Source organism: Sturnus vulgaris, chromosome 20, assembly GCF_052056855.1.
Source record: "Sturnus vulgaris isolate bStuVul1 chromosome 20, bStuVul1.hap1, whole genome shotgun sequence".
Lineage (NCBI taxonomy): Eukaryota > Metazoa > Chordata > Aves > Passeriformes > Sturnidae > Sturnus > Sturnus vulgaris.
In genome coordinates, this window is record NC_142262.1 from 10,517,317 (window position 1) to 10,537,858 (window position 20,542).

General features: G+C 51.8%; 1 protein-coding gene and 1 long non-coding RNA gene across 3 annotated transcripts in view; one reads left to right on the forward strand and one right to left on the reverse strand.

Moving 5' to 3' along the window:
• LOC148221597 (uncharacterized) overlaps positions 1 to 6,035 on the forward strand; it is a 29,113-nt gene extending 23,078 nt beyond the window's left edge. Inside the window, exons 1-3 of one of the 2 annotated variants that reach the window (XR_015807863.1) lie at positions 2,236 to 2,529; positions 2,690 to 2,817; positions 5,773 to 6,035. This is a non-coding gene — a long non-coding RNA (uncharacterized LOC148221597). Of the gene's footprint in view, positions 1 to 2,235; positions 2,530 to 2,689; positions 2,818 to 5,772 lie in introns of those variants that run through there. The other variant, XR_015807864.1, reaches the window with a different exon arrangement.
• Positions 1 to 20,542, reverse strand: part of SHISA6 (shisa family member 6) — a 190,896-nt gene that overhangs the window by 139,360 nt on the left and 30,994 nt on the right. Inside the window, exon 3 of the mRNA XM_014886833.2 lies at positions 6,799 to 6,894. Within this exon, the coding sequence (XP_014742319.1) occupies positions 6,799 to 6,894 (96 nt within the window). The remainder of the gene's footprint in view (positions 1 to 6,798; positions 6,895 to 20,542) is intronic.

Below are 20,542 nucleotides of genomic sequence, written 5' to 3' on the forward strand. Positions count from 1 at the left end.
CTCCCCACATCCCAGCGATCCCATTCCCCAGCCAATACAATTAGGTGTCAGAATATGCAAGGCTTGGAATTAATCTGGAATCAGGATGAGGGTGATCTGCAGAGCACCCACTGCAAGACTCCACCAGAATTAGCCAGGATAAACACAAAGTGATTCATTGGGATGCAGCGGGCTCCAGCTCCAGCTCTCCATTGATGGGATGTCTAAGAAGTGTTTAATGAGCAAAAAGGACTCAGCACACCTAACCCTCAATTTTTGCAAATCTATTCATGGCAAGTTACAGGTGCAGGTGTGAAAAAATGATCTTCAAAGTTCTGCCTTTGCCTGTAATAATGAGTCTGCTGCAAGTGTGGATTACTAATGATGGGGGCAGGCAGTAAATTCCAGCTTGGAGCTGATTCACTGCGTGTTTTGTAGCTGTGCTGGGCCGAGGAAGTTGTGACAGATGTAATATAAGACCCCAAAATAACAAATTAAGGGTACAAACCAGCACTTTGGGAAAGAAACTGGAACACAGAGCTGCAAGCCAAGCAACAGGGAACCAGCCATGACAGCAGGGAACCAAGGCAGTGTTGGAAGGAGGAATCACAACTCTCAAACTGCTAATGAGGAGCAAATTAATAAATCTCTTCTCTCTCATTCATCTCTGAATCATATTTACATGCCAATGGAGCAGCAACACTGCTGGTCCCGAGTGGAGGGCTGTAAAGGGGCTGAGTTTGGGGTGTCCCAGGGGTGTAAAGGGGCTGAGTTTGGGGTGTCCCAGGGCAGTAGGGTGTCCCAGAGGGGCAGGGTGTGTGCAGGGGTGCAGGGGTGGCAGCCCCAGTGTCCCATCCTGCAGCAGTTCCATGCACACAGATGTGTCCGTGCTGATCACAGAGCCTGCCAGAGACTCAGCCTGCAGGAAAAGCAGCCCGGGATGTGCAGGTGAGGGAGCACAAAGGCTGGGGACATCAGAACATCTCAGGGAGGAAATCACCAGCTCCTGCTGCTGGCACAGGATGTCCCCAGCCCTGCTGAGCTGTTCTGAGAGCCACACAGACACAGCCTGAGCCCTGAGGCACTGACTCTGTGCTCCTGACTCCCCACCCAGAGGGAGCAGCAGGGCTGGGAAAACTCTGGAGCTTGCAGAGGAGGAAGGGGTGACACAGTGGAGCTGTCCCCCAGCCCAGCTGGAAACACCAAAGCAGAGCAGGAAGTTCTGATTGCCGAGTGTGGCCCAGAGCTGCCTTTGCCTTTGGAGCTTTCCTTGTGTCCAAGCCCAGGCTGAGCTGGCACACGGGGCTGGTGCTTCACCCCTGGCTTTACCTGCATGGCCCTGCTGACACCAGGGCCCCTCTGCCAGTCTGACATGAGGGATCTGTCTCACCTGGGGGATTTGTCTGTCTCACCTGGGGATCTGTCTGTCTCACCTGGGGATCTGTCTCACCTGGAGGATCTGTCTGTCTCACCCGGGGGACCTGTCTGTCTCACCTGGGGGATCTGTCTGTCTCACCTGGGGGACCTGTCTGTCTCACCTGGGGATCTGGCTGTCTCACCTGGGGGACCTGTCTGTCTCACCTGGGGGACCTGTCTGTCTCACCTGGAGGATCTGTCTGTCTCACCTGGGGGATCTGGCTGTCGAGGAGGCTGTAGGAGGGAGGGAGGGAGGTTGCCCGAGGTACCAGCTCAGATCTGGAGTGTTTCCCTCACAGCCCCTGGCACACAGGCAAGGGGAGAAGCCACAAGACTCAGCTGCCACCCTCGTGCCTTCCCACAAATTCCTGCAGCTCCAAAACCCTGAACCCACAAGGCAGCACCTTCCAGTGCTCTGGCTCCAGGAATACACGGTCTCTCTGCCCACACACCCAGGGAAAATTATCATTTTCTAAGGTAGATCGAGAACAATTTTCTCCTTCTGAATACAGACACACCAGGGAGGGGGATGCTCAGCAGGAGATGTCAGTGGTGGTTCTGGACCTGAGGACAGTATCTACCTGGGGGTAAGGTCCTGCTAAAGCACAAATACCCTGTTCCCACCCACCAAGCACAACTTTGTGCCCCCAAAGCTGTGCCTTGAGCCCTGTGCCCATGCCTGAGGTACAAGATGGGTGAGGGCAGAGGCCCAGCAGGCAGATCCCACATTTGGGCTGCAAATCTGCTGGATCTGCACAGCAAATCCAAGATCAAACGTGCTGGGGGCAGCTCCTGCTGCTCAGCCACCAGGCTGGCTCTGCCCTCAGGTTTGCACCTCGCCATGCTGAGGGTGATGGCAGCACCCTGCCCTGGCAGGTGGCTCAGCCCTTCCTCTCCTTCCTGCCTGCAGAACAGCCTCACAGCAAGTCTGAGCAAGGAAGGAGCCTCCTGCAGATGCCCCGACTCCGAGCACACCTGCCAGGCACTCCAGGCACGGCCCTGAACCAAGAGGTTCCATTTCTGGAAGTGTTCTTGGGCAGGCTCTGGGGATATTTGACTCCTCCTGAGTTTTCCACACAGCCCTGTCTCTGCAGCTCCTCCAGGATCTGGCACAAGCTTCCAGGGAACGAGCAGGTTGTAGGAACAGCTCTGTTTTCCCCTATGAAATGACCCTGCAGAAGAGTCAAACCTCCCTGTTCCTCCTGCCTCACTCCCCTGAGCCCTTGCACTCAGCTCAACCAGGAAGTTCTGCTTTTTCCAGAAAATAACTTCACTATTTTTCACACTCTTGCAGAGTTACCGGGAAAACAAAGAAGCTCTTGAGTGCTGAACAGAGATTTTGTCTGCTCTAAAGAATTCCTGCTGCTGTCCCAGACTGCTGAAACTCAAGGAGCTCAATTCCATTGGGAAACTATTTTCAAGGTCTGAGACTGAGAGTGGAAAAAAAAAAACAAACCACAAAAAAAACCCCAAAAACCTAAAATAAAAATCACATTTTTACTGGAAAACTCAGCAATATGATGTGGGGCAGGCAGTGTGGAGTGAATGTGTTCCCTCCCTGAGGTGTTTATCTTAAATCCCCTCCAGCCTGGGGCAGTGCCAGAGCTCTGGGGAGCACTGAGGGCACAGCCCAGGCCAGGGTGGGGCACAGACAGTGCCAGGGTGCTCGGAATAGGCTGGAGAAGCTGGGATTTAAATCAGGTTGGTGCACAGAGGGGTGAGCTGGCTCCTGTCTCCCAGGGTGTCCCCAGAGCACTGAACCCTCCCCACACCTCCAGGGCGCCAGGAGCTGCTCCCACCCAGGAATGTGGATCCATGCTCCCTCTCTGGGGGCTCACAGACCCCCCTGGGCTGCCCTGTGCCCACCCAGTGAGCTCCTCAGAGGTGCTGCTGTCCCCCAGCTGCCCCCACACAGAATTAAAAGCTGCTACCTCAGAACCAACCATCCAACTCCCTCCTACCTAGTGCTGGATGAGCTCAGCCCTGCCTGGTGCCTCACCATGGGGACCTGCATGGCCTGAAGAGGCAGGATTCAGCCCGGGATCATCCTGACACACTGCCAGCACAGTGAGTGCCCATGGTTTGAGGAACACACCTTGTGATGGCCCCAGAGCCTTTGGGTGGCAGGCAGTGCTGCATTGCCTGGTGGAATTCATGGAAAAGCCACAAATCCCCATCCTGCAGGAGCTGGGGATGTCAGACATGTGAATGATTTGGTATCCATGGTACTTTGGCATGTCTCACGTCTTTGTCTTCTGCCCAAAATAGATGAGCTCTTAAATATTACTCAGCACTTGGAGTTCTGCCACAGTACAGAAGACAGTTGAGAAAACACCAAAAATGTGTCTCCCAGTGCAGAGAAATATTGAGAGAAACTTCACTGGCTTTGTTCAGCCCAGGGGCAGAACCCTGTCCACAAGGCAGGGTGAGGTTATTTGGCTGAAGTGGAGGTTGTAGCACAAGGACTGGAAATGAAAAAGGACAGAACCTGCTCATCTCAACAGGAATAGGACAGAATAACAGAGAACCTGCTCATCTAAATAGGAATGGGATAAAACAGGGCAGAACCTGCTCATCTAAATAGGAATGGGACAAAAGAGCACAGAACCCTCCCATCTAAAGCCCTGGCTGAAGCTCTCACCTCTCTTTACAGGGTGGTCACTTCAAGCTGAACTCAAGAAATCTGTCACACAATATTTCCCCAAATCCAAGCATTTCAGGCACAGTCCCAAGGATAGAACCCCTCAGTCCTTTGTGACACCTCAAGTCCCCCTGTCACAGCACAAACAGACAATCAGGTCGTGTCACAGACAAAGACAAAGCCACACATGAGCACAAGCAGGTCCTGCAGCAGGTGTGAGGTGTTCATCACTCTCACCACTCAGCAGTGGGGGAATTTGCCATTAAGAAACTGGAAATGATCTTTGTAGCACTGTTCAAAAACCAGGTGAATTTACAGGCAGCTGAAAGGTAAATTCTAAGGCCAGTCCATTGTGATGTCTGCAAACAGCCACGATATTCATTTCTGCAGAGAACAGGAGCCTTTTATTCAGTTTGGAAAGCACCCCCTGTCTGATAAACAGGCTGCATTCCCACTGCCCACTGTCCCACCTTCCCAGGGACAGGAACGTGCTCTGGAAAAGGTGTGGAAACCCCTGGCCCACCTGCAGGAGAGCAGAGCCCCCGAGCCTTTGCAGCTAGAGAAGGAGAGGAGGTTTTGTTCTCACCTGGGAGCAGCCTTTGGTCCAGCAGACTGCTGGGAGGTGCCCAGGGGTGTCAGGTGAGGATAACTCACCTGTCTGGGACAAAGGGCTGCATTTACAGCCCTGCTCAGGGATCTCCATGGGCTAAGTGGAGGCTGTTGGGACACCCCACTCCATGGACCATCACTCCTGGGGTACCTTTGCTGCCTGACCCTAAATACACTCCTGATGTGGCAGGGCATCCTTTGGGATGGGGACACCTTGTGTGGAATGTCACCCATGGTCCTTCCTTGAACCATTGCAGCTCCCAGCCCACCTGAGGTTCCTCTGCTTCCCTTCCCTCGGTGCAGATCTGGGATTGCAGGGTATTGGTTTGTAGGGTATTGGATTACAGATCTGGGATTGCAGGGTGTTGGAATACAAATCTGGGATTGCAGGGTGTTGGAATACAAATCTGGGACTGCAGGGTGTTGGATGACAAATCTGGGATTATAAAGTATTGGATTACAGATCTGGGATTTCAGGGTATTGGATGACAAATCTGGGATTGCAGGGTTTTGGATTACAGATCAGGGATTGCAGGGTATTGGTTTGCAGGGTGTTGGAATCCAGCACTGGGTATTGGATGACAAGACTGGGATTTCAGAGTATTGGATTACAGGGCTGGAACTGAGGGTATTGCATTACAAAACTGGAATGTCAGGGTATTGGATTACAAATTTGGGATTGTAGGATATTGGATTACATATCTGAAATTTCAGGGTATTGTACTACAAGGCTGGAATTCCAGGGTATTGGATCACAAATCTGGAATTGCAGGGGATTGGATTACAAATGTGGACTTCAGGGCATTGGATTACAGAATACTGGATTACAGGACTGGGATTTCAGGGTATTGGATCACAAAAATGGAGTTTCAGGGTATTGGATTACAGGATACTGGATTACAGGACTGGGATTTCAGGGTATTGGATCACAAAAATGGAGTTTCAGGGTATTGGATTACAGGATACTGGATTACAGGACTGGGATTTCAGGGTATTGGATCACAAAACTGGAATTCAGGGTATTGGATTACAAGTCCCACGGGTGCTGCCTCAGCCTCAATAAACTTTATTTAAGCACACACAGACATACACAGACAATATACATATATTTGTTTCTTCTCTGACAGTTCTACAAGACCGACACTACTTTGGATGACACTCGTGGAGAACTGGAAAAAAGTGCAGGAAATGTAGAAAAATAAAATAAAATAAAATATCAAGGTCTTTTAATAATTTGTGAGTGACGGTCATCCACAGAAACAACACAGGAGCGTTCAACCAGGCGAGCACGAGGACACAGCTCCACGTACAGTACATTGGTCTAGAGAGGAATCTCCACATACATCGTGTCTACAGGGAGTACAGCAGTCTTGGGGACACACGAGGGGACAGCAATGGCACATGCACCCCCAGTGTCACAGCCAGGGCACTGGTGGCACTCGGGCAGGGCGGGGGGGACAGGAGGACACTCGGAACACGTCTCACTGTACACCAGAAAAACTCACCAAAAAAAAGGCAACAGCGTCATCAATGAGCATTGCCCGGGGCTGTGGTGTCACCAGCACACAGCTGTGGTGTCACCAGAACGCCCTGGAGATTTGGTTATTCGAGATAAAGCTGTCTCTCCACAGATATTTATATACAGTACATGTACACAGAACATACACAGAGCAGCATATGTATATTTTTTGTGTTTTCCTGTTTGTACATTATATCACAGATTATAGGAACACAGAAAATATAGGCTTCAGGAGCTAAAAAGAAATAATTTTATAAAATATTCATCATAACCCTTCACCCCCCCCAGTCAAAATAAATAAAGAAAGAAAGAAAATAAAAGCCCAGAAGTCAAAGAAAAGAATTCCAGACCCACAGTCTGGAAGTGGTCACTGCCTGCCCTGGGCCAGCTGGACATTCCTGCCCCCCTTTGGGAGCACCCATGCACCCAGGAAAACACAAAGCTGGAGGAACAGTCCCACTGCACAGGCAGATGGATCCCCCTGCCAGGACCCCCAGGTCCTGCACTGACCCTGCAGCCACATTTCCTGGGCTGACCCCGCTGCCAGCTCAGGGCACCCAGAGCCCAGCAGCCAGCTCCGAGCTTTGGATTTAAAACAATATTTTTATTTAGCAAAAAATGGTTTCCACTGTACCCTTCGTGTGTCCTCTTCCTAACGTGACAAACCCGGAGGAGATGAAATTATGGAGATCTGGCCCTCCACTGCGATAAATATCCTTTCCATAGTGACCTGCCAGGGAAAAGGAAACAAAACACCTTTGGTCAGTCTGTCTGTGTGGATGAACATGTATTTCTATATTTATATTTGTGCCATACAGCCATCCTCACACACATTGCACCATGAATGGCACCACGAGGGTGGCACAGAAAACCACGCCTGTAGCAACATCAAAGCCTGCATGCTCTGTTGGCAAAGATTTATGAAGAAGAACAACTGCACATTTTGGAAATTGCCCAGGAATGAACAGAACCTGAGAGGGGAAGCACCAAAGTGCCAAATCAAAGAGCCCAATCTTCAGGAAATTGGCTCATCCCTGGCTCAGAGCCACCTCTGCTCTCCCAAGGGCCTGGTCTCACTCAGACCTTCCAGATGAAAGAGAAAAGGAAATCAGAAGAGATTCCAGCCCTGAGAGCATGCTGGTGGCAGGGATTTTATCCCAAGGTGCCCAGGTCACCTCTGTCCCCATGAACAGCAGGACAGCAAACTTGGATTTTAGCTTTGATTTGCTCTGCTCCATGCATGGCATCCCTGGACAGTTCCTCAAGTGCAACAGCCTCCACAAAAGACTTCCTCAGAGCTTTCTCAGTCCCTGACAACAGAGCAGGTTCAAGAGACACCCAGCTTTTTAATATTTTAATACATTAATAAAGGGAAAAAAAAAAAAAAAGAAAGCATCCTGCTCCCTGTTACCATGCAAAGCTCTGAAATGAGGACACAGATGATTTTTCAGATACTTTTTATCCTCTCCTCCCTTTTTCATGTTATTAATTTTTCTGTTCCTATTATTTCAGGAAGAGGCAGAGATAAGATAGGTGCAGGGGGAGGGAACTGGGGGCTTGGAATGCAGCTCAATCCCTGGGAAATTCCACTTTTCCCAGATTTCCTGCACGAGCTGTGGCAGCAGAAGGTTCTGGGCTGGAGCAGAGCTGGGTCAGGCAGCTGTGGGCAGGACCAGGAGGGTCCAGCTGGGAACAGCCCTGTCCTGCCTGGCCCAAAGGGGTCCCACAGCCCTTCTCTGTTTTGTAAAGACTGACACCAAAAGCTGTTTGTTCCCACCCAATTTCAGGCTCTCTGGCAGCCCCGAGTGAATTAAGAGAGGCTTTGGACCCTTCCCTCTTTCCCTTGCAGCCAGCCACTGTCCCCCAGTGCCCCAGCAGTGCCAGCCCACACCTGCCCCTCAAGGTCCCCAAATGTCACAGAATCACTGAATGCTTTGGGCTGGAAGGGACCTTAAATCTCACCCAGTGCCACCCCTGCCATTGCAGGGACACCTCCCACTATCCCAGGCTGCTCCAAGCCCCAGTGTCCAACCTGGCCTTGGGCACTGCCAGGGATCCAGGGGCAGCCACAGCTGCTCTGGGCACCCTGTGCCAGAGCCTGCCCACCCTCCCAGGGAACAATTCCTGCCCAATATCCCATCCAGCCCTGCCCTGTGTCAGTCTGAAGCCATTCCCTGTGTCCTGTCCCTCCATCCCTTGGCAATTGTCTCTCTCCATCTTTCCTGCAGCTCCTTCAGGTCCTGCAAGGTCACACTGAGCTCACCCCAAAGCTTCTCCTGTCCAGGTGAACAATCCCAGCTGTGCCAGCCTTTCCTCCCAGCAGAGCTGCTCCATCCTCTGCTCATCCTGGAGCCTCCTCTGCATCTCTCCAGCAGCTCCAGGTCCCTGCTGTGCTGGGGCAGCTCTGCAGGTGGGGTCTCACCTGAGCCCCTCTGTTCTCCCCCATGGGTCAGAGCAGGCTCCAGCCCCGTCCCCAGCAGGTGCCAGGCCAGGAGAGGCTGGCACAGCTCTGCCAGCCCTGGGATGGAGCTGGGGAGCCCCAGAGGAGCCCACAGGGCAGGCAGGAGATGCTGACACTTCTGACAAATGTTTATTCCCATTTAATAGAGAAACCATCCCACTCCCTCCCCACATGGGTTTGTTCTGGTCAGGGTCAGCCAAGTGCTCCCTGCAAATGTCACCAAACACAGCCAGAGTGTTTCCACAGCTTTGGGAGAGCTGGCAGCTCCCAGTTTTCTTCTCCCAGCTGTGGCATTGGGAGGTGGTGGAAAAACCTCCAAGTGTGGAGACATCCCCTGGAAACTCCCTGAGAAGAGCGTCCAGAAAGAAGAAAGAAGGATTTTCTGCTTCCATGGCAAACATCATGGGTTCTCTCCCTTTTTTTTCTCCCTCCCTCCTGTAAGCTCTGGCTTCTGGATTCCTGGGAAAGGAGGCAGAGCTCTGGGTGCCTGGAATTGATGCCTTATTTCAATTATTTGTGCTGGTCCTGAGGAACCTCCAGAGATGCTCTGGGGCTGCAATGCCCAGCTGGATTTCCTTTTCTCTCTCACTCTTCTAAACCATTCTGCATCTTTGCTTTCCAATGAGCCAGTTTTTCCTCCTGTCCCAGGAATTTCTGTGCTCTCAGGGCCAGCCACTCTGGTAGATGCCACTCGAGCAGTGCCATAAATTCCCTGGTTTAACCCAGGATAACAGAGCCACACAAATATTGCTGCCACCTCCAGCTGAAATCAGCTGCCTTTTACAGGTCCCTTCAGAGAATCTGCTTAAGACAGATCAAGAAGGGGAAGTTTCTAAAAAAACAAACATTTGCTGGCAGATTGAGGATTGTTCATCAGCCATTTGCTCTCTGAACCTTGCTCTGCCCCTGCTTATGGAACATTGTAGTTCAATTAAAACATCCCTGTGATAACGAGCCATTAGCATTTGAACAGGAGTTACATTTTCCCAGGAGAAACTCAAATGTGCAGACTTCAAGCAGCATGACTTTTCCCTTTCCACAGATATATTATAGGATGCCACATTTGCCTCTTGGTTGTTTTTCTTTTTTATAATCCCTGCTCACTTGTGATCATTTCTTTAGGCCTTGGAAAATTCTGGGAGAATCCTGGAAATGTTTTTTTCCTTTCAGAGAGGCCTGGGGGCTGCTGGGGGGGGAAATCCAGATGTTGTTATTCAATTTATTTGGCACAATCCCATCTAGAGCAGGATGTTTCCCATGGAAGTGAAGGGTGCCTAGGAGCAATCCCAAATGCAGGTGCCCAGCAGAGCAGTGGGAGCACAGACAGGGCCATGCCAGACCAGGAAATTCCCCATTCCCTTCTCCACTGGGGCCCTTTTCCTCCTTTCTGTCCCCAGCTGTGCTCTCCCCGAGGTGCTGGGAGCCTTTCCAGAGCTGCCAGAGGGGGCTCAGCCATGAGCTGATGGAGCAGCCTATGCCAGGAAGGAGCTCCTGGAACTCATCCCAGATGTTCACCCTGACCAGGCTGAACCTTGGTGTTGCCCTCTGTCCTACAGTGAGAGAGCTAAAAAATGCCAAATTCCTTGAAAATCCAGTGTAGATGGTGTGATTTTCATTTTATTTCAGAATTCAGGGATTTTTCATAGAATCATGGAATGGTTTAGATTGGAATGGGACCCCAAAGCCCACCCAGTGCCACCCCTGCCATGGCAGGGACACCTCCCACTGTCCCAGGCTGCTCCAAGCCCCAATGTCCAACCTGGCCTTGGGCACTGCCAGGGATCCAGGGGCAGCCACAGCTGCTCTGGGCACCCTGTGCCAGGGCCTGCCCACCCTCCCAGAGAACAATTCCTGCCCAATATCCCATCCAGCCCTGGCCTGTTGCAGTCTGAAGCCATTCCCTGTGTCCTGTCCCTCCATCCCTTGGCAAATGTCTCTCTCCATCTTTCCTGCAGCTCCTTCAGGTCCTGCAAGGTCACACTGAGCTCACCCCAAAGTTTCTCCTGTCCAGGTGAACAATCCCAGCTGTGCCAGCCTTTCCTCCCAGCAGAGCTGCTCCATCCTCTGCTCATCCTGGAGCCTCCTCTGCATCTCTCCAGCAGCTCCAGGTCCCTCCTGTGCTGGGGCAGCTCTGCAGGTGGGGTCTCACCTGAGCACAGGGCACAGGGGCAGAATCCCCCTCCCCTCTCCTTCCTGCTGCCCAGCCAGGGCAGGGGGAGTTTCTGGTCCCAGGTCTCACCCAGAGCACCCCCAAATCCTTCTCCCAGGGCTGCTCCCTCTGCTCATCCCCAGCCCTGTCCCCTCCTGCCACCCCAGCTGGGCAGTGCAGCCGTGGCCCCTCCACGTGTCCTCGTTTGCCCAGGGCTCCCTGCCCGCACATTTGGAGGGTCTGGGAATGAACCCCCAGCCCCAGAGCTGCTCCTGAGGGCTCCCACAACACAAAGGGCTCCCAAAGCAAAGCAGCCCCTGCCTGACCCCACAGTGCTCCCTGTCCACACAGATTTTGCATCTCTGTTTCTCCTGGCTAGGATCAGATTTAAAGTGCTGCTTCAGAGCCCTGCGTTTGACCTTCTGGAAGAGACTTTTCCTGCTCTTCTGCTCTGGCTCAGGCTCAGCTCCATGTGCTCTAATGCCTGTGAGCCCCTGGACTCCACTCACTCCCCAGCTCTGGGGCTGGGGCAGAGCTGTGGCACAGGAAGATCAGCACTTACACAACTCCAAATCCCCAGCAGACACTGAAACAAGGTGGAATTTCACTTCTTCCCCCATTCTCCTCTGGTTACAAGAGAGCAGAGTGCTCTGCCTGCCACACAATAAAGGCAAATTCTTCAGGGCACGGCTGGGAGGGAACATTTCATTACAAAGGCATCCTACAGAACACACATATGGAACAACCTCGGCCACAAACTGCAATTACAACCCCGGCTCTGCTTTAACAGAATTATTAGAGCTGAACTAAAATGCTGTTATCCACCTCTTGGAAATGTTATTACTGAGCACAGATTACATCACCCTGAGAAGGGCAGACAGGGACTGGCATGGACAGACTTTTGCAAGAGGCACAGAGATCTGACCTCAGCCTCATCACAAACTGCCCTGAGGAAAAGAACCCTGCACCAGGGAGGAGCCCTCACATCCAACTCCTCAGCACAGACCTATTGTCAGACAAATCTCTGCAGGAAAGGAAGAAATCCTTTCATTTTTGGGGGGTGGCTGGAGGATCCACAGCCTGCCTGCTTCTGGTGCTGCTCATTTCTGCTGGAGTGATTCTTTTGGGGCAGTTTCCCACAAACCAGAGCTGCTGTGATCCCCTGGGAGCTGTTTGACACAGGAAACAGCCCCAGACCCAGGCCAGGAGCTGCCAAAAGGGCTGGGAGGTGTTTGCAGAGTGCTCTGCACCATCCCCTGTCCTGCCTCTCACGTTGGGGCATCTTGGAATGCAAGGGAGGCTCAACTCCAGACCCAAACCCATGAATTCCTGCCCCCACAGGTGCCCAGGGCAGCCAGAGACTCCCCACCCATCCCAGTTTGGGGAATTTTTGGGTGTCAGGCATGGCTGAAGTTTGAAGGAAGTGTTTGCAGCCACGTCAGGCATCTGGGGAGCTTCTCTTGGGGTGCAAATTAACAGAGGTGACAGAGAAAAGGGACATCCCAGGGATGCCACTGGGACTACAAATATCCCCATTTTCCTTCTCCAAACCATCCAAAAAGCAGGGGCCTGCTGGCACCTCTCACATTTGTCACAAACAGCTCAGTGAGGGCTCCACCACTGAGTTTTGCCTGTTTAACATCACCCTTCTGGCACTGCTGCCTGTCCAGGACACAAAAATGTGCCCAAAAAAGCAACTGGAAGGAGTTCAGTGCTACTTGGGGTGAGCTGTCAACCAGACATGGACGGGATATATTCCAAAGCAGGGCAGGGAATATCAGATTTTCCATGTCCTACAGATATTCTGTAGCTTAAATCACACTGGGTGGGCTAAGGAGAGCCAAGTTCCCTGTCCCAGGAATCAGAGAATCACAGGAATATCAGGGTTGGAAAAGACCTCTGAGATCACTGAGTCCAACCAGGCAAACCTCAAGTTCCACATCTGCATTTTTGAACCCCTGGGCAGCCAGTTCTGGGCTTTATAACCTTTCCATGGAGAAATTGTCCCTTTTATCCAGTCTTTACTTCCCCTGGCACAGCCTGATGTCTTCCTGCTGTCCTGCTGCTCCCTGGGAGCAGAGCCCCCCTGGCTGCACCGTCCTCTCAGGGGGTTTGGACAGCAGCAAATGTGACAACCCACCCATCATTTCACCATCTTCCAAAAGTATTTCTTCCTTTCTGCCCCTTTTCCTCCTGCCAGGCCTTTGGAGCATTCCTGCTCCATCCCAGGGTTTGGGATGCTCCTGCAGGAGCACAGGGGCAGAGCTGTGCCCCAGGGCTGGGTGGGCACCCCAAACACACAGAAAACAGGGAACAACTCAGGCCAGGATCAGGGAATTTGGGTTCAAAACAAAACAAGAGGACCATTCCAGCTTGGAATGATCCAATTTAATCCAATTTGATCCAAATTTCCAACTGGAAAATCGAGAGATCTTTACTCTTCCTTTTGATTCATTCCAGTGGGACTCCTGCATTATCAGCCTCAGGGAGGATTTACATCACTTCTTCCACCCTTCCCTGCAGCCAGGCCAGGTAAAAGCTCCCTGTTCACAAATCCTGGAACTTTCAAGTCAAATCATTGGTCAAGAGCTGGGCTCTGTGGAAAATTGTGCATCCTGGAAGAGTTCCTGAGACAAGAACAGGGAGCAGTTCCCTGGCACGGGGTTTGGAGCAGTCTAGAGGGGCAGCCCGGCCAAAACCCTGTCCCCTTCGAGCCCAGCAGAGCCAGCCAAAGCCAGAGCACTGAGCTGCACGGGCCCAGCTCGGGCTCCTGGATCTGCCTGGTGCTGGAAAAGCTGCAGAAAGTGAAGCTCAAAGCTGTGCTGGCTCCAGTGACCCAGGGAACATCTCCTTTGTTAATTGTTTACTCCATTAACTACAGCAGCTGTCCTTGACTTTGAAACCCCCTGTGAGCTGGAACAGGCTGGAAGAGGCTTCAGGAAACAGCACTTTTAGGTTCTGTTAACTTTAAAAAATGGCTCTGTGAAAGCAAAACCCAGGAGTGCAGCGCTCGAGGGTCTCAGCAGCAACGTGGGATGACAGAAATACAGTGATGAGCTCATGCTCTGCTCAGATAAAAGCACTTTCAAAAGGAGGGGATTAAATGGATAAGAAAATAAATCACAGCCCCTCTCCAGCTCTCCACAAGTACGTTCTGGGCAGCACAAAACCCACTGAAGGACTGGAACAGCCCTGCTCCTATGGGCTGCTTCTCCTCTCAGGGACACACACGTGGCTTGGAGCTCTGATGGTCCCCAAAGAGCAAACCTTAAAGTCCCTAAAGCCACCAAAGCCACCCCCCTGCTCTGCAGCACAGCACAGGAAGGGGCCCCATGGATGTTGCCCTTTACAGAATCATGGAATGGTTTGGGTTGGGAGGGACTTAAAGCTCACCCAGTGCCACCCCTGCCATGGCAGGGACACCTCCCACTGTCCCAGGCTGCTCCAAGCCCCAATGTCCAGCCTGGCCTTGGGCACTGCCAGGGATCCAGGGGCAGCCACAGCTGCTCTGGGCACCCTGTGCCAGGGCCTGCCCACCCTCACAGGGAGGAATCTTTTCCTTACACCTGCTCCAATCCTGCTCCCTGCCAGACCCTTTAGAGTTGCCAGGGTCATCCAAAAGCTCCCAGGGATGCCCAGGGTGGGATTCTTGGGGTGTCTGTGCAGGGTCAGGGGTTGGACTCTGATCCTTGTGGGTCTCTTCCAGCTTAGGAAATTCTGTGGGTCTGTAGAGATCTTTTATAGCCTTGATTTATTTGTGCTTTCACTTGTTTTATGTGATGGCCCTGGCACAGGGTGCCCAGAGCAGCTGTGGCTGCCCCTGGATCCCTGGCAGTGCCCAAGGCCAGGTTGGACACTGGGGCTTGGAGCAGCCTGGGACAGTGGGAGGTGTCCCTGCCATGGCAGGGGTGGAGTGAGAGAAGTTTTAAGATCCCTTCCAACCCAAACCAGTCTGGGATTCTGAGACTCAGGAGAAGGAGAAAAATTCTCCTTCTGGTTTCTTTCCCAGGCCCTGAGTTTGTTCTCTCAGCCCCAGCACTCCACACGTTGCTGAGCAGGCTCCCAGGCAGAGGCTGAGGATGCTCTGTCACCCTGCTGGGGGCAGGGGCAGCAGCAGTCACTGCAGGCTGCTCTCAGGAGCTGTGCACAGGGAACATCAGCGAGCACCGAGCGCTGCAGCTTTACAGCCCCGTGCACACGGCTTCCCCAGCTCGGTGCCATCACAGCCCGCAGGAAAATCTGCTTTAACTCCTTTCTGCCAGCTCAGGGCCACTGTCCCTCCTGGCACCAGGAGCACCAGGCTGGGGCTGCTCTGATCGCATTTGTCACCACAAAGGGAGTGTGACATATGTGGGGTGCCCTTGTCCCATATCCCCCAGTGCTGGCAGCTCTGAGGACCAGAGGGGTTTGGAATTCCAGAATTCCTTTATAATTCTCCCCATCCCTCCTGGGGAGGGACTGCACAGCTCTCAATCTCTGCTGAGCTGCTGGGAGCTTGGCCACCCTCCCTGCTCACTGAACAGCAGGGAAGGGAAAGGGACAGGAAAAAGGGGAAAAAAGAAAAGAAACACAGAGGAAAAAGAAAAGGAAAGGGGGGAAAAAAGGGCAGAGGCAGCAGTTCCCTGGCAGAAATCTCCAGGGAGCAGCTGCAGGGCTGTGACAGAGACACGGTGGGAGAGGAATCAGAGCAGCCACGGCCCCGGGGTGTCCCCACAGGGACAGGGCTGCTCTGGGTGCTGGGACAGCCTTGGCTGGCTCTGTCACTGCCCTGGGTGGCTCTGTCACTGCCCTGGGTGGCTCTGTCACTGCCCTGGGTGGCTCTGTCACTGCTCTGGGACTGCCCTGAGTGTCTCTGTCACTGCCCTGGGTGCTGGGACAGCGCTGGGTGTAGTCACTGCCCTGGGTGGCTCTGGGACAGCGCTGGGTGGCTCTGTGGCTCTGTCACTGCTCTGGGTGGCTCTGTCACTGCTCTGGGTGGCTCTGAGGCTCTGTCACTGCCCTGGGTGGCTCTGTCACTGCTCTGGGTGGCTCTGTCACTGCCCTGGGTGGCTCTGTCACTGCTCTGGGTGGCTCTGTCACTGCCCTGGGTGGCTCTGTCACTGCTCTGGGTGGCTCTGTGGCTCTGTCACTGCCCTGGGTGCTGTCACTGGCTCTGTGTCCCACCCCAGGCTGGCTCTGCTTGGGCACAGCTGGTGGCACCAGCCTGACAATGCCAGGCTGTCCCTGGTGCCACCGTGATGACCCAAAAAGGAAGAATGAGCCCAACTGCAGAGCCCTAGGGCGAGTAAATAAACTTTACAGCTCCATGTTAAGGGTGGAATAAATGAATCTTCCTGTACTCGTGTGAGCCATGAGCTCTGTGAACTGTTTCATTAAACATTAAAACAGGAAATAACCACAAACCCTCAGCTCCAGGGCTGAGGTGAGCCCTGCAGGAGCTGTGTCCATGAAGCCTGGCCAGAAATCTGCTTCCCTTCTCCCAGCCCTAATTCCCAGATCAGGAAGGAAGGAATTCAAAACTTTGCAGCCAGAGAAAACTCCAGCCTAGACACCCCTACAGCCTTCTGCCTGACACATTTAGAGAAATTAATTCATTAATTATCTCATGGCACTCCTGGCTGCCTTTCCCGTTGGATTCCTGGCTCCTGAGTCCAGGGGCTCCTTGCCCAAGGCAGCAGCAGGGGCTGATGCTTTCCCACACCTGAGCTTCCCACGGGAAATGGGGTCTGGGGAGTCCTGGCCCAGGGACACGGCCCCTGCTCTGCTCTGGGGTCACCAACGGGGGGGACACGGAGCCCCAGGGGACCTCGGGGGGCTCCAGGGGACCTTGGGGGGATCCAGGGGACCTCGGGGGGCTCCAGGCACCCCAGGGAACCTGGGAGCAGCCACGGCTCTGACATTTCGTTGTGGGAAGGGAAAGCTCCTCTCCAGACCTGCACCATTCTTATTTTGTCTTTTTTTTTCCTTTTTTTCAGGGTCCTGCTCTGAGCTGGGGCCATGCTCTTGAATTACAACAACAACAACAACAACAACAACAACAACAACAACAACAACAACAACAACAACAACAATTATAATAGGTATTATTATTATTATTTTAGCATCTCATCTGACCTGCAGTAGTATTATTATTACTAATATTAATATTAATATTAATATAAATCTTATAATATTGTTCCAGGGCCCTGTTCTGAGCTGAAGCCACTGCTCCTGCATCATTACTATTATTATTATCATTATTATTAATATTATTATTATTGTTGTTGTTGCTGTTATTTCTTCAGAGTTCTATTCTGACCTGCAGTATCATTACTATTACTATTACTATTACTATTACTATTACTATTACTATTACTATTACTATTACTATTACTATTACTGTTATTTATTGGTAATGATGATGGTGGTGATGATGATGTCGTGATTTAACCTGGATCCAGGGCTCCTCCATTACTATTATTATTGTTATTATTGTTTATTATTATTATTGTTGCTGTTGTTGTTGTTGTCTCTTCATTCCTACAATTTGATTTTCACTTTTCTTCTCTGGATTTTGGCTCTCTTCCAGTGGCCAGGGGACAACCAGGACAGAGCTGGATGCCCACTCACCACCGTGGGGTTTTTTCTTCATTTTAACTGGAGATTATTCCTCATTTTTCTCATTTTAACTGGAGATTATTCCTCATTTTAACTGGGAGATTCCAGTGGCACCTCCAGCCCCAGCTCTGCAGCCAAGGCCTCCCCAGCCTTCAGTGGGAACAGAATTTCCATGGAATTCTGTCCATAGAAAAGGCACTGAGGGAAGTTTTCTTTCCCCTGCTGTTGGGATTTTGTGAAAGTCCAGCCCTTAATTCCCAACCAGTGACATCTCCTGAGATAACTCAGGGAAGCTGCTTTATCCTGGCATCCTTAACTGCCTTTAAAGCAGCACTTGTAATTCCAGATGAAGATATTCATCCCAGAAGTGCTGAAAATTTCTAAATTCACATTCATCTTCTTGAAGAAAGAAGCTCCAAAGCCTCAGCTATGTTCCCCAAACACATCTGCCTCACAAAATGATGTCTCAACAAACAGAATTTTTAGGGATACCAGGTCCATGTCCATGAACTGCAGCCTGCAAGTTGTGGGATGACTTCCAATGGAAAGGGATGATGATGATTGAATTTTCCTTCTGGATAAGTGAGGAAAAGGGGATGGACCTGCTGCTGCCTCAGTGCACTGTGAAAGCACAGGAGCTCTCTGGAAAAGCAGGGATAAAAGGAGAGGAAATAACTGTGTGTGTGTCTGAGTCACCTTCTGAAGGGACTGATCCCACCACGAGGAGCAGGAAGGGCAGGGGATGGAAAAACAGCTTTGTCAATAAAAAATGAGATTTGGGTATTAATATTTGCACTCATTTTTTTCTGGTTCAGATGGGGGAAAACCTTCTTTTGGAAGGTACAACAGAATAGAACTTACTGAGGAAATGGAAACAGGAATTGGCGAGGGAGACAAAGTGGCTGAGCAGGTGATGGGAGGGATGCAGGAGGGGAGGGATGAAGGATGGGAGGGATGAAGGATGGGAGGGATGCAGGGTGGGAGGGATGCAGGATGGGAGGGATGCAGGATGGGAGGGATGCAGGGTGGGAGGGATGCAGGATGGGAGGGATGCAGGATGGGAGGGATGCAGGATGGGAGGAATGAAGGATGGGAGGAATGAAGGATGGGAGGGATGAAGGATGGGAGGGATGCAGGATGGGAGGGATGCAGGATGGGAGGGATGCAGGATGGGAGGAATGAAGGATGGGAGGAATGAAGGATGGGAGGGATGAAGGATGGGAGGGATGCAGGATGGGAGGGATGCAGGATGGGAGGGATGCAGGATGGGAGGGATGAAGAACTCCCCTCTTCCCAGGTGGATGAGGAAAGGGAAGGGCTCCAGGTGCTCTCTGCTCCTGTGCTGAGCCTGCTCTGCCAGGGCCAGGAACTGCCCCTCACAGGGTTTCTGCTCTCCAAACCCCACCCTGCTCTCCTTTTCAGAGCTGATTTTCTCAAATCGTCCTCACTGAGGTCAGAATGAGCCTCAGTCTGCTCCTGTCCTGTAGGGCCACACAGAGATCAACCCTTGACCTGTGCTGGATCTAAACCCAGCCTCTCCTCAGTGGAGCTCAGAAAAGCAGCCTGGGGAGAAGGAGATTACAAAGGAAATTACACACACAGACACCAGCCAGTTCCTGGGGGTTCCCAGCCTGGAATGGCTCTGAACTGGTCATGAAACTTCTGGCACTGTTGTTTTCCTTTCTGACAGAAGGTGAGGGAGGCACAGGATTCAAAACAGCGACCAGGAGCAGCTGCCTGTCTGTTCTCTGGATGTGTCAGGTGTCCTCCCAGCCAGAGGGGACACCTGGACATGTCTCCAGCCCAGGTTTCCCAGAGCAGGCAGGTGTGGCAGCTCCCCAGGGAGCAGTGAGGGGGTGGCAGAGCTGCAGGGGCAGCAGCACACAGACACTCCTGCCATGAGCCCCCAAAAGGGCTGCCAGGAGGGGTGCAGAGGTGTTGGGAAGGATAAGGATTGACAGGAAGGTGTCACAGATGTGTGTGTAACAGAAAGGTCTTAGAATGTAGAATCTGAAGAAGGAATAGAAATGATAGCAAGTTTTGATATAGAAGAAAAGAATTGATGAACCAGTTTTACTGGCTAACTAGAAGGCAAAGAGCAAGTGAGTTGGAAGGGGCTTTTATGGCTTAGAGCAAAGGAGAAATCCACCTCAAAGAAAAGATGTTTCTACCAAACAAAAGGATTTTCACAGACTAACAAGAAAGTCAATGTTGCAAGTAGAGAAAAGATCTCAGAATTTTCCACTGCAAGAAAACTGAAAAACAACTTCTAGCTTAAACTATAACATACTGACCTTTTGTGACTGGAAATAGTGACATGAATATGGTGCTGTTAGTAGTTAGGATAGGCTATAGGTAATAGTAAAGGCATGGATTGGTTGTCATGTATTAGGATGTTCTGTAAAGAAAAGTCTATAATGCATTGGAACCAGAACTAGAGAAGCTTCAGACAAACCCCCAGCTGTGGCTGACAGCTGTGGGCTGGGCTCTGGTCACCCACTACCCGTGAATTGCTGGATCATTTGGATGTAATAAACAGCATTTTAAAGAGCTGCCCTGCATCCCTCGTTTTTGGCTCTTACAGAGAGGGATTTTACAGGGGCTGTGACAGGATAAGGGGAATGGCCTTAAGCTGAAGGAGAACAGGGTTGGATTGGATATTGGGAAGGAATTCCTGGCTGTGAGGGTGGGCAGGGCTGGCACAGAGTGCCCAGAGAAGCTGTGGCTGCCCCTGGATCCTTGGAATGCTCAACATTCAAGCAACACTCACTTGTATTGGGGTGAGATTTGCAGGGCCAGGACAGGAGCCATTCCCAGAGCACACTGAAGGAATCTGCTGAAGGAATGTGACACAACAGCAGCAGTTCCCTGTGCCCTGCTCTGCATGAATCCCAGGAGTGGCTTCAGCAGGGGCTGCTCCAAGCCCTGTCCCCCCCGTGCTGTCCCTGAACACTCTGTACCCCTGGAACTGAGCTCAGGGGCTGAGCAGCACCTGAGCCAGTCAAGCTGTGCTGCTTCTGCTGGAATCTCATTTCGAGAGGGCCTAATATTCCCCTCCTAATTAATTTGTTCTGTTCGCCTGCGACCAAACTGGCTTTTGTTCTTCAGGAGCTCCTCAAAAATTAGCTGCAATCCCTGATGGAATTTAATTATATAGGCTAAGGAAAGTGA